The sequence below is a fragment of the Protopterus annectens genome, chromosome 6.part0, assembly GCF_019279795.1.
Source record: "Protopterus annectens isolate FY-2018-M chromosome 6.part0, PAN1.0, whole genome shotgun sequence".
Lineage (NCBI taxonomy): Eukaryota > Metazoa > Chordata > Ceratodontiformes > Protopteridae > Protopterus > Protopterus annectens.
The window spans coordinates 434,991,185-435,005,445 of NC_056737.1; the positions used below are offsets into that span (position 1 = coordinate 434,991,185).

General features: G+C 37.8%; 1 protein-coding gene across 1 annotated transcript in view; it reads left to right on the top strand.

Annotated features, from left to right (window-relative positions):
- The window catches only part of IVD (isovaleryl-CoA dehydrogenase), a 1,038,753-nt gene extending 1,025,440 nt beyond the window's left edge, over positions 1-13,313 (top strand). Inside the window, exon 12 of the mRNA XM_044073537.1 lies at positions 12,785-13,313. Within this exon, the coding sequence (XP_043929472.1) occupies positions 12,785-12,918 (134 nt within the window). The 3' untranslated portion in view covers positions 12,919-13,313. The remainder of the gene's footprint in view (positions 1-12,784) is intronic.
- The last annotated feature ends 948 nt before the right edge of the window (positions 13,314-14,261 follow it).

Below are 14,261 nucleotides of genomic sequence, written 5' to 3' on the forward strand. Positions count from 1 at the left end.
AAATTTCTGGTTTTCTGGCAAATCAGTGAGAACTGAATTCACTAAATCGTGATAGCCTTTCAAGTTTCAGTCTTCCAATCTTTCAGGAAACACATGGTAGCATGAAACACTTTATTTTAGCAACTTTCTAAGATTATTCAAGCAATATTTAAAATGTGTCCCTGGTTTTGGGCCATTGCCCCCCCCCCCCCAATAAATTTTGGCTTTTTCCAGCTTTATTGTTCTGTGAAGTTGAGAGATTTAGTTGAGCGTCAAGTGAATTTTACAAGGAGCTGAGCGCTTCAGGGGAAGTGAAGCTTAGTGCTGCTTATGCTAAGTTGTTTGCATTGTTAGTAACACAACAGGTAGTATGCTTGCTTTTGATGCAGAAGGTTGTGGGTTCTACTCCCACAGTATGCAGATGGATCACTGATATTGTACTGTGTTGTACTTTAAAGGGAGTGGATGCTGCAGTCCTGTGAATGTCCTCCTTTGGAGGAGTTACCTTGTAACTGTGAACCTGTTATCAGTTTACCATGCATTCACTATTGCAATATTATTAGCTTACCATTTTTAATGTAACATAGACAATTTATTCTTCAAGGGCAACAGGCACATTATTTGTAGATGAAACAAATATAAAGTTATTTGCTAGCAGCAACATCTTCATTAGTTACAGATCCATTTAATGTGGAATTATTTATATGACTTACTTCTGTACAAATTTTGCATATTTACTGATAATGGTGGATTGTAATGAAAGAACTTTGAGTGGCCTTTTATGGTTGAAATTTTCTGAAATGGCTAGTTTTGTCATTATTTGTTCATACATTTTGTTTCATTGTTTACTAGAAGACTGTTCAAAACTACAAATTTAAAACACATTCTAAGAAGTGGTGCTGTATTATACAGGAATATAAATTAATACAATCAGGAAGGTGAATCAAAGACCGCATGCATGTATGCATTGCCCTAAAATGTGTAAGGAGCCTGTGGTTTGAAAACAGCCCAGAGGTAAGCTGAGTCCTCCACTGGCCAGATGCAAAATGAGTGTGAGTTTTCATGCCATTTCAATGAATGTGAGTTTCAAGGGCAGAGAAATTTACTGCTCAAGCTAAGTCTGTTTTCATTGTGAGACAGTATTTGTTTAGCAAATGGCTCATTGTTTGTCTGAAACTCAAGTGTCTATCATTATTTAAGGTTTGCAATCCTCATAAATTTTCCAGAAAATCACACATATGAGGAACAGACCAAAATATGACACAAAATCAGGGACAGTCAAACATATGCTCTGATCCCTCAACCTCTTAGGACAAGAATCAGGAGAAAGTGTGAAAGGCTCAAATTTTTAAGCTTTACTGTTGTCGCCAAAGCAATGGATGAAGGTAAAAAAAGTTAAAAGGAGATACCAAAGGGCTTTGGCCGTCTAAGTTTGAGATGACTGCAAGCTAGGAGCAGTTATTGAAATCCCAAATGACTTCACCATCATGCAGGAAGGGTTGTCCCCAACAATAACTGGTGCCAAAATCATGAAAAGAAACTAAACTCCAAAAATACATTATCGTATCCTTTGGGAAGTCATCTACTCCAGAGAACTGCCAAATTGACAATGCCCCCTGAGAACTGACCCAATTGTTTGGCATTTGGGAACTTGTGTGTACAGTGACCTAACTTTTGACCAGCATGTGCCCAAAGTCATAAGAAAGTCTTTCTATATTGCACAGCTTATAACCAAATTGTGACTAGACCTAGAGATGTTATTATCCCCCTTTACAAAGCCCTCATTAGGTCAATCATTTTGTATAATGTCAATTGTAACTGTCCAGACCCATACAACAACTGGAATACCCACTGAAATACCTTACTAAAAGGATACAAGTCCTAAACAATAGGTCTTGCATGGATCACCTCAAAGATGTATCACTGTATTCAGTATCCTACAGAGTGCTTAGAGGTGACTTGCCTGGCATACAAGGCATCCTCTGACCTAATACAGATAGACCTACTGAACATCAGTAAGTCAAATGGCATCAGAAATACTCAGTCCAGGTATCTAAACTGAATGTTGTGGAGAGGTGGATGTATATCATAGAGGCTACCACTGTTCTAGAACAGACTATCCACTCAAGTAAAACAAAGCTCATCCCCTTTCATATTCAAATGCAAATTGGATCTAAGGATGAGTAATAGAAAATGTACTCCAGGATTATACCTCGTGCCACTAATGGATAGAGGCAGTTCCTAAATGCTGCATCCCTTACATGGGTCCCCTCAAATTATCTGTGGTATTAACACAGTTATTCTCACTAGGGCTAATGTACAATTATCAGCCATGGGATAGGTAAGTCCAATCAGGAAATGTTAATTCAAGCACCAAAAGGGAAATTGACTAAGCTTTAAATGCCCTCCAAGTGAACCTGTGTTGTGGTAGTAAGTAGTTTTAAAAAATTGCCCTTTTTAGATCACTAAGTGCCCCTTTCACCCTCCGCCGCCCAAGCCTTCAACAGCTTCCGGCACCTCTGAAAAGAGGGGTAAGTATAAAGTATAGAAGATGAGAGGAAGAGTAACAGAAAGAGGAGAGGAGGACCAGAAGAAGAGAAAGTATAATGTTTCAGTCTGGTGTGATAAAGTTCAGAGCCAGAACTGGGTGAGAAAGTGTTTTAGTGCATGTTTAAACAAGTGTATGCTAGATATAAGTTTAATATGTGTTGGAATATTGTTTCAAGTGTTGGCTACTGAATTGGAGTAGAAAGCGTCCAATGGACTTTGAAAGAGTGTCCAATAATTTTTTGAGTTTATAAACTATAAAGAGTTGTTTATTTGTAAGTATAGAGGGAATGGTTAGGTCTTCCATTCACACTTTTACAAAACGTTACAAGACTGATACTTTTCACTAGATCCAAAATTGGATTTGCCAAAACCATACTTTATAGCCAAGTATATTATTCTTCTGTTTATCTTTATTTTATTTTATTTTATTTTATTTTACATTTGTTAACCGGGCTAGTCTGGCTGGATACATGTCCATTTTCAGCAGAGGCCCGAGGAGAAAAGCTCCACTATCAGACTAAGACAATACATGAGGAATACTTTACTAAATAAATCAATTTTTTTAAAAAAAACAAAAAACAAAAATGTACAAAGACAAAATACAGTTTGCCTGGACTAATTTAAGTAGGTAACAAACAGAGTTCACATTATGTGGCTGAGGAGTTAAGCTCAGGCACAAAAATATAAAGTTGAGTTAAGGATATCTGTAGTAAAGCTAAATAATTTAATCATCGGTCAGAAGGCTAGAAGACAGATTCGGTAGTTAGCAGAGGGAAAGAAACTGATGGTTACAAGTGTTAAAAAAGCAAGTTAGAAGGTAAACAGGTAGATAGGTAGTAAAGCTATGGGAAAAAGGGAGAAAAGATAGATAGTAATTGTAGATAAAATATCGTTACGTAGGGTAAAAGTATTTTAACATAGTTAAATGTTAAGCAAGTCAAGTTGAAAAGGAGAGGAAGCAGGATAGAGATGAAATGCTATGGTAGTAGGATAAAGATGGTCTAGGTATGGCTGGAAAGTAAATAGAGAGAGGATGGCTATACGGTGAAGTAGGCAATAAGATTGGAGAAAAGAGTGAAGGTCCAGTGAAGGGGGCTGAGGATGTTAGTCTAGGTAAGAAAGGGAGTGGAAAGAATGGATAGAATATGGTTAGGGTAAAAGTATTTTAACATAGTTAAATGTTAAGAAAGTCAAGTTGAAAAGGAGAGTGAGGAAGCAGGATAGAGATGAAATGCTATGGTAGTAGGATAAAGATGGTCTAGGTATGGCTGGAAAGTAAATAGAGAGGATGGCTATACGGTGAAGTAGGCAATAAGATTGGAGAAAAGAGTGAAGGTCCAGTGAAGGGGCTGAGGATGTTAGTCTAGGTAAGAAAGGGAGTGGAAAGAATTGCAAGTAGCAGACTGTTTAGAGTAATGAACAGTACTATGCTCAGTCAGGATTGGAGCAGGGGCATAGCCAGTGAATTAGTAGGTGGTTTTTTATCTGTTTTTGAAAAGGTGACATGATGTTAGGGAGGTCAGTTCAATGGGAAGTTTATTCCAGTAAGAACCGATAGTGTTTGCAAATAGGGAATCACCTGATTTGTTATGAGATTTCAAGGTAGTAACTAGTAGCTTGTTGGCTGATCTGAGTGTCTTGAGATTTTATAAGGTGTGATGAGTTTATTTAGTATGGGTATATTGGAGGGTAATGAAGAATTTTGAAAGTGATGATTAGTTGTTGTAGGAGTATAAGGTTCGGAGTTCAAGCCAGTTGAGTTTCTTTAAGTTAAGACAGTGGTGAGTTTGGAAAGGTGAGCCAGTGGCAAATCTGGCTATACTGTGGTAGGCAGTATTCAGTTTCTGAAGATTGCCTTTAGATAAGTTGACAAAGGAGGGCGTAAGTTAGTGTAGAGATAAGGTGAGTTTGGGCAAGGGCTACTCGGGAGGTTGAAGTGAGATAGGGCTTTAGCCTGTATAGGGCACCAATCTTTTTATTGACAGTTTTGATAGTTAAATCAATGTGACAGTCAAAATTTAGCTGGTTATCTATGGTGACGCCTAGGAGTTTAGTGCAGTTGTCAGGTTTGATGATAGTGCCATTACAGGATGTTATAGAAAAGAGATAGGGGTGGATTTAGAGGTAGGGGTAAAGAGTAGTAGTTTGGTTTTGGGATTAAGGAGGAGACAGATGTGTTGAAACCAATTTTCTGCTGCAGTAAAGACTACTTGGGTAGTGGAGTGGAGTTCTGCTGGGGTAGAGGCAGAGCAGATGAGAGTGGAATCATCTGCATATTGTATGCATGTGGATGTTGGTAGGGAATTGGGCAAATTATTGATGAAAATGGAGAAAAGTAGGGGCCTAGGATAGATCCTTGTGGGACACCAATAGTAACAGGGAGTTGAGTGGATAGATGGCTGTCCCAGGACAGCTTGTTTTCTATTAGTCAAATACGAGTTGAACCACTGTAATGCTTGAGAATCCAGTGATAGAGATTTTAAGGTATCAAGGAGAAGTTGATGGTTGACCATATCAAATGCTTTTGAGAGGTCCAGAAATAGTGCAGATGAGAATAGGTTTCTATTTCGATTTTTATTTATGGTGTCAGAGAAGGAGAGAAGGGCAGTAGTAGTGCTGTGGTAGGGTCTAAAACCATGTTGAGAGTCTACAAGCAGGTTGTTATTTAAGAGATAGTTTAGAAGTTGATGGTGAATACAGCGTTCCATTATTTTGGATAGAGGCGATAGAAGGGCAATAGGTCTAAAATTGGATAGTTCATTAGAGTTTCCATCTTTATGGAGTGGAATAATGTGGGAGATTTTCCAGCAGGATGGGATTTTGGATTCTGTTATGGTTCTGTTTATTAAGATGGATACTGGGTAGGCTATTTCTTTGCAGCTAATTGAAGGTATTCTGCTGGAAGTATGTCAGCCGAGGGGCTGCAGGGTTTTAGTTTAGAAACTAGTTTCTGTATATAGGTGGTTGGGACGGTTTCAAGTTTTAGTGTATAGGTATTGTTGGGGATGGGGTAGTTTGGAGGGAGGGTGGAGTCATGGTGCTTGCAAGTGAGTTTACAGTTTGAGAGAAGAAATTGTTAAAGGTGTTGGCTGTGATGTTAGGTTGTTTTTGTGCTAAGCTAGCTGGGGTAGGTGTTTTGGTGTTGCCTGGGTGGAGTAGTTTATTAATTCCTGACCAGAATTTTTGGGTTTTGGTTTTGGTTTTGTTGGTATTGAAAGTTGTAGTTTTTTGTCTAGGATGACAAGTTTCTTTGTTTTGTTTCTTAGATGTTTGAAGGTTTGATGGTCAGTAGGGCTTTTAGTGGATCTCCATTTTGACCATGATTTATTTCTCGCTCTCATAGTTTGTTTAGTTATAACAGAGAGCCAAGGAGCTGCTTTGGATCTGATTCTGACTAACCGGGATGGGGCATGTTGGTTTAGAATTTGTAAGAAGGTGTTGTTGAAATGCGTTACTGCTTCATCTATTGGGAGGTATTTTAGAGTTGACCAGTTATATTCTTTGAGTTCAGTTTGAAAGGATGTGAGATTGAATGCTGTTTTGTTGTATTTAGTTCGATAAGTAGTTTGTTTAGGAATGTTGCATTTTGTTTGGTGATAAAGGTAAGGAGGTGGTCACTAATATTGTCAGGAGTATACCTGTTTTATAGGAGAGGGATTGTTGTTGGTCAGTATCCAGTCTAGGATCGTTTGTTTGTGGGTGGATTTATGTATTCTAGTAGGGGAGTTAATGGTTTGGTGAAAGTTAAAGAGGTTAAGGTGTGTGGTGGGTTTGGGGATATGCAGGAGTTCCAGTCGATATTAAAATCACCTAGGATTATGGTTTCCTGGGGAAGGTGCTAGAAATCCAGCTTAGGATATTTTCCAGGGTGTGGATGTTCTTGCCTGGGGATGTAGGAACATATATTGTTTATAGTTTTGGTTTTGTTAATTTGGAGTTTAGTGGAAAGAATTTCAGCATTTCCTGGTGTGGGGGGGAAGGAGTTAATTAAAGCCATCTGAAGTTGGGATTTGAACAGGAGGGCCACTCCTCCACCTTTTTTATTAGGACGGTCTTGTCTTAAGGTACTAGGGACTGGGGGGGGGAATTCATTGTCTTTGGTACTAGGTTTAAGCCAGGTTTCTGTGAGACAGAGGATATCAAAGGCATAAAAATCAATTAAGGCATGGAGTTGAGTGACTTTGTTGTTAATGCTACGAATATTAAGATGAGCAATAGAGAGGAGTCAGAGGAAAAGGGTGGGTTAGAATAATTGGTAGTTTGTTTTAGAGGGCTTTGATTTTGGAGGGTATTGGGGCCAGGGTTGGGGTGGATATCTCCATATATAAGTAAAAGAGTTTGGGGTGGTTGTAGGGTTTTGTATATTTGACTGGTATTAGAATGAGTCTTTTGGAGGTTGTGAGTTGGTAGTGGTGGGCTTTATGGTAGAGAGGGAGGTAGGGACAGGTAGCTAGTATATTAATATGTGATTGTTTGGGTAGGGGAAGTGTAGTTGTAGTATGTTTGGTTGAAGTAGGAGTTTGGTAAAGTTTGAGATTTTCATAGGAGGTAAGGGTGTAGTAGTAAAGTAGGATGTTTAGGAGAAGAGGAGGAAAGAGAGATTTAAGGGTTAAGGGCATGTTTTTATAGAGTATGAGGTTAGAGATTATAGGTTTGTAGGGAATAGGAGGGTGGTTTCAAGAGGGTGTGGTTGAAGGAGTGAGGAATTATTTGGTGGATGTGTAGGAGAGAGGTTATAGGTTGCTGTTTAATTGGGGTGTGTCTAGGGAAGTATAAAGGTAGGACCCTGGGGTGGGTGGGAATTGGGGTAGGGAGGACCAGTTGCAGCAAACCATCAGGCAAGAGGTAGAGAACAGGTGTAAAAGTAAAGGTGGGTTAGAAAGCTAGAAGACTTGTGGGGGTTAGTAATAAAATACCGGGTAAGGTAAATGAGATGTGTTTGAGAAAGAAAACAAAATAAAAATCAGGTTGGAGCAATAAGAAGAGCAGTAGGAATTACTAATGATTGTGAATGTAGGAGATGAATTGACAAGAGCCACCATGGAAAAGGAAAGAAAACAGGCGAAATACACTGGAGGTTTACTAAGTATGAAAAGCAGGAAACAGGGAGGTATAAGTAAGGATAAAGGCAGAACAGAGGTGGGACTGAGAGAGGAGAACAGGCAAAATTTAAAGGGGGGGGGGGCTGCTGGTTTACCTGGCTGGGGTAAAAATGTCCTGGTGAGTAGTATTTAATTAATACAATAATAGGACATACTTTCCAAAAATATCTGGGAGGACAGTCTTTGTTTTAAGGATGTAGACTCCTATTCAGGATACTGGATATATTGAGATGTCCACAGGGCCTCTTAGGTTAGGTATGGACAGGAACCCTGGTGTACAATCTGTAGAGTTAGCTATAGGTAGAGAGAGAGAGAACAAGCACAGGAGAGAAATAGTTATTCAGTAACATTGAGAGCACATTACATTTAGCATAATCCCTTTTAAATCATCAGCAGTGAGGGTAGTGCAGTGATATATCCAGGGGCAATACTATGTATAGCATAACAGTCAGTTTGTTACAAGCATGCAAAGGGCCCACAGGAATAAACGAACAGTATTTAACTAAGTAATAACAACAACCATTTAGGAGAACAGTATCAGGCCTGTATACTTCAAAAAGGTCAGATATGCAACACTGTTAATTGTGTGGTTACAAAATCAGCAGAGAGCAGTACATAATCAGTGCATACACAGCTTAATAATCAGAAAACTTACCAGACTACCTAAAAGCTGTGGGAATTGTCCCATCTGTCAGTATTACTGCAACGGTGCTATAATGATGAACATATTGTAGTTGTGTTAGAACTTAACATGAGTAGATGTTCAAATAGATCATGGTTGCAGTATATGCACTGTCCATACTTATGGTAGAGGTGGAATTTCCTTTTGCCTATCCTTCCTTTGATTTCTAGCTGTGTCTTTCCTCCCTGTAGCAAGCCTTAGTATATTCTGGGGCAAGAAAGCTCTGAGGATGTTCACACTCAAACATCTCATGTGTTCCAGTGAATAGTACTTGTGCCTGACTTGGTCTAAGGTCGGCTGTATGGTTCTTGAGAAAAGAGCACCTAAGCTTTGGCATACTGACTGGATGTATAATATCCTTGGCTGGATATGTCCCATTTGTCAGCATTACTACAACAGGGTAACCTTTTGAAATGTTGTGACCCGCTAGAGCAAGCCTCAAAACAGGAAGATGGAATGGCTGAAAGAACAAGCTAACATATACCAAGTTCGAGATGCCATTTCTCAGAATATTCCCTTTTGTCCGAGGTATGGCAATCTCGAGTTGGTATATGTAAGTTTGGAGGGTGTGGGTGATGCAGGGGGATGCTTGCCTCCCCGCAACATTTTTAAGTAAAAGAACAATTTTTGGAGATTCACTCTTCAGGTTTTCTGTGTTGCTTTTTTGCAGTCAGAATTTTGAGTGCCAACATTTCAGTAGGGATCCCTGCAATAGTGATGTACTTGAGCATCTAGTGTTAGATAAGTTCTTACAGACCTGTACTTTCTAGGCTACGCTGTCTGAGTTATGATGCTGGCTACCTCTGACTAATAAATTACATTTAAATAATGTTTGATTTTTTTTTTAATTGACTCTGTAGATAGAATAATTTAGCTTATCTAAATACTCTACACGTCCTAGCTTACATGATGTAACAGAGGACAAGAGAAATGCAGAAAAGAGGATGCTACAGTTCACATAAAACAAAACCTAAACAAGATCAGACATTAAAAAACAAATGCAATAATTATGAAATAATACTTTCTCTTTGTGTGATATACTTAGGGTTAGATTAAGAGGATGAAGAAAAACACTTTTTGGAAAGAAAAACTTGACATTTGCATGAGTTTGCTCTGTAAAAGGACTGTGAAAAGAGATTGCTCAGAAAGGGGTCTATGTTAAATGTTCTAACATCCAAAATGTCGAACGTTACATGGTCGATACCAAATGTTCGACATTTGGATGTTCGAACATTAAAAAAAAAAAGAAAAGAAAACACAGAAAAAACACTTTAACAGTGTAGGCATGGGGGCAAGCCACCCTGCACCCCCACACCCCCCTACTTAAATATACCAACTCCGAGACTGCACTTAAGTGCAGAAAAGGGAAATCCTCCGTATCTGCACCGTATGGTGCCGTTGAAAGTCTGTCTTCGAGCACTCAAAATTTCGAATGTTTGGTCTCGACCATGTAATGTTCAAAATTTTGAGCATTCAAAGATTTGACAGGTACCCCTCAGAAAGCTATAACAGAACTAACTGAAGATTACAAAAACTTTCAGTTAAGTCTTCGGAGACAAAAACCTCATCTGTTTCAGTCCTACCATCAAATTGTTTAGAGTAATATTTGTATTGTATATCAGCTAAATCTCGTGAGTCTAGCATTATTTATGTCATTGCTTATAGTAAAGTACATGATGCATTTAGTCAAGAGGAGATTTTTTTTTTTTTTTTTTTGCAGCTGGCTGTCTAAATTGTGTTGAGTTAAATCGCTTGCTGAAATTAAATATTTACTGTTTTCAACTACTTTAATCAATAGTTTACTTAAATTAGTTTACATTTAAGTAGCTTGAAACAAAGTTATACAAGCTTTCATTTATTAGCAGCACAACACAGCTCAAGTAGCTATTACTTACCTAAATAGCTATTGTTCTTTTCCTAGAATTACAGAAGAGAGAGCATGTACATAAGATATATTCATGTCAGCATACTTTAATATGATCTTCTGTGCATAAGTGGTTTTCTTGCTGAAATAAAATGTCTCCTTAATTAAAATGTTCAAAATGTTGACTTAGAACAGGATCAAAGAATCAACATATGTTACAGGTTGCAATGTTTAAGATCGTACATAAAAAAAATTATAATAACTAAAACAGAATAACTAAGATCATCAGCAAATGTATTGTTGACTTAGGGGAATAATAGCAAACAGAACTGCCTAGTAACAAAATAATTATACATTAAAAGATCTTCTAAGTCCTGCAAGCAAAAAGTGAGCTTGGTCAGCTCCACTAAACTTACTAGATGGAAGATATAACTTAATTTGAACTCCATGTACTTCAAAGAATTATGAATGGTTTGGCAGTCATAACTTTATTGTTATGTATTCTAAAAAAAGGAATTCAGGAGAGTCACCTGTGTCAGATTTCACTTTTGAAGTGAATTTTGCAAAATCCTTTTCTCAAACACACAACAAACTGGTTATGGTCCGTAATCTGCTCATAATCTCCATATTATGAATATTTTGAGAGAATGTCTCAAGAAAAAAATATAAAAACATTAAATAAATGTTTGAGCTGTTTAGTGTAGATACCGAGTGGAATGTTTAAAATCATATTTATAAAACAAAAACAATCTGTCTATCCATAACTTTTTTTATCCTGTGTTTGCACATGGGGTTGTCAACAGTGACAATCATCTCGATCCAGTGTTCATAATATCTAGTGGCTAGTCCTGCCATGATTGTTCTTCTATACCACACATGCATGCACACTGACACTTATGGCATATTTATTGTGTCCAATCCACGTGCTGCATGTCTTTGGAATGTGGGAGAAAACTGGAGCATCTGTAGAGAACTCAGGTGAACACAGAGAGCACATACAGACTCTGCACAGTGGACATCCCTGCTGAGAATCAAATCGAGAAACATCTTGCTGTGCTGCAATAACAGTTCCCGTCTTGCCACTGTGCTGCCCTACCACAGCCCACCATGTTACAGTGCCACACCAACAAGACTACCTGCTGTGCCACTAACAAGATATGACAAAATATAGAGAAAGAGAAAATGATTGTGAAAATGAATCAAACTTATTATAGTTATTATTTTACAGTATGTATTTTCTTTTGTCTTTAAAATGATTGTATATTTTATGTGACTATTTTTTTGGATGTGGTAATAAAATAACCCTTTCTTTTTTATAAGAGATCTTCTAAACTAACATACCACCCAGCAGTTAAGATGCTTATGTTACCAGGGGATACAATTAGGTTGGGTTCATGTCTAAGCTTATAAAGCCCTTGTGGTCATTAGCTTAGTATATACCTATAAACCTGTAGGATCTTTATTATCTCTAATACCTGTTTGGAGCACAGCAACCCCTTATGCTTATTATTTGTACTATTGTTCATGTAAATCAGATTGTTTTAAACACAGTTGTATGGCAAATATTGCACAAAGCTGTATCTTTAAGAATGTATTACACTAATAGAAAGTAGTTTTGAGTCGTTATGAATTGCACAAAATAAAGTATTTTGTACAGAGGAAGCTCCCTGCCTCCCCCAAGCTTGAGAGCTTCACCTCTCAAATCATCTAAGTTCTTCTCACAACAGTGTTGCTTCAACTTGGAGAAAAAGCAGTCACTTTCAAAATAAGTAATTGTCTTTCTTTAAGATGCTGCAGTCTGAGACTGCTGAATTCTTAATAATTCACACCCACACTCTTTGCAGCATAGTGTAAAGAGCAAGCACAAATGAGCAAACAACATCCTTATCTAATGGTCTATCTAGTTAGCCTTTTGGTGGTTTTCAAGAAGCAATGACTTTACCTTGCAGGATCACAGCATTGTTTGATGTTCATTGTTTTCCTTCTGTTGAAGCATAGTAACCCTTACCATTCCTTCAGCCACAGTATGGGTACTGCAGTCATTGAATGAGTTTGTTTGCCAGCTGGTCTGATGAGTTATGTTTGTGTGGTCATTTAACCCAAGGTGTTGGAATAGTCTTGTTCTGCATGTAGCTGCTCAAGTATTGTGTGTGTGTGAGTTTACTATCAAAATGTAGAAGTGAGGTTTGTCGAACACGGGAATGCCAAATGTGTGTTGACTGATTCCCATATTGCCAAACTATAACTCTACGAGTGTTCTTTGCAGTGAAAGCCACTGTGAATTCTCTCATATGTGGTCAAATTTACAAATAGAGATCACAGTACAGTGCATATTGGGAAACTTACCCTTTTCCTCACTTGTAGTGTGATCTCGGAGTTGGAATATATAATTTGTATGGGGTGTGGAAGGCACAGCCCACATACATTATTGTCACCTCCTGTGTTTGTGTTTGTGTTTTGTGAAGACGGTTTTGAAGAATTGGGCATTGTGTCCATTTCCAAAAACACCACAGAAAAAGCCAGATTTATAACCAGTTACATTGTTTCCTGTATGTATATTGTAATACAGTTATCTTTTCATAAATTATTTCATTATTTTTTATGCAGGTGGAAATGGCTACATTAATGACTACCCCATGGGCCGCTTCCTCCGTGATGCTAAGCTATATGAGATTGGTGCAGGAACAAGTGAGATCCGCAGAATGGTCATTGGCCGAGCATTCAATGAAATGTACACTTGAGTAAGAACTGGTGTGATTGGGCTAGGAACATCATGGATTAAAACCCAGAACAGCATCAGCTTTTCAGAACACTTTTGTAATAAACTGTGATTGTTACCTGATGGTAACATGAGGTATTTAATAGGAATTGGTGGATTTCATTTTCACTGAACATTGTTGCAGCTGTTGGCTGAATCAAACTTCTATAGCATATGGCCAACAGATCCATGCATTGAAGGTAGACATTTCCAGTGATTATAGATCTGTGTGTATTACAGCAAGAAAAACTGATTAAAGAGAATTTACAATGAGTTTTTTGATCTGCATTTAAAATAGTATTGATTAAAATGTATTTAGGTTGCTACTTATTTGTACTGGGAGAAAGTGTAAAATAAAAAAAGATCTAAAGAAGTAAATAAGTCACTAATTTAGCTCTTTAACACTTTTTCCAATACAGAGTTTCTTCTCACAGGAGTGCTCAGTTTTGAGGAATATAGTAATATTGAGTTGGCTCCGCAACAACTTTTACCCTCCGCTATCTTGCAGAATTCATTCATTTGGAATCTTTAGACAAATGTAGTCATTCTTTTAATTTTATCCTACTTTTTTACTTTCTGTGGTTACTTGGTTGGTACTTTGATGTGTGTAATTGACTTATAAATACACATAAACTCATCTGAACAACCTATCCCAATAATTGCTTTATTTTAAAACAGTAAGCCATTCTGTCTCCTAACTGAAATGTTTGCTGTGATTTCGGGAGTCTTGACTTCAATTCCATGGCACAGTTTGAGAGTGTGCCATGATGAGGTGACCTAATTAGAGGATTAGTTTCTAAATTTGCATACCGTAGGGATACATAGGAGTTTCTGATGGTTAGACCAGTGTGCTTCTAACTAGCTAAGGTGATATGCATGTTGCGTGGTCCTCATGGAACTTGCATATATTCAGTATCTCTGCCTTGTTTACTCATCATCCAGGCACCACATGGTATAAAAAGTGAAGAAATCAGAACCAGGTGAATATGTTTGCCGAAAAACAATGCTTTTCCTTCAAACATGTACATGTCTGGAAAATGCAGTAGTATAAATCATGATGGGGATGATTCATTTGCATCTCCCTGGAAGTTTTGGGTACAGAAATTGGATTTATCACTGTAATTGGATTAGATGAGAAGACTGAGATGGTAGTATGCTACATTCCTTTGTCAGTGGTGAAGACTCTTTTAAATGGCTATTAAGGAAAACCCAAAATGCCAGCAGTTGAAGTTGAAGTATTGTGGGATTAAAAGCAACTTGCCGTTTATTCATCATTTTTTTGCAAGAGCACAAGGTCTAAAAGACACTAAATACCTTTACTGCTGT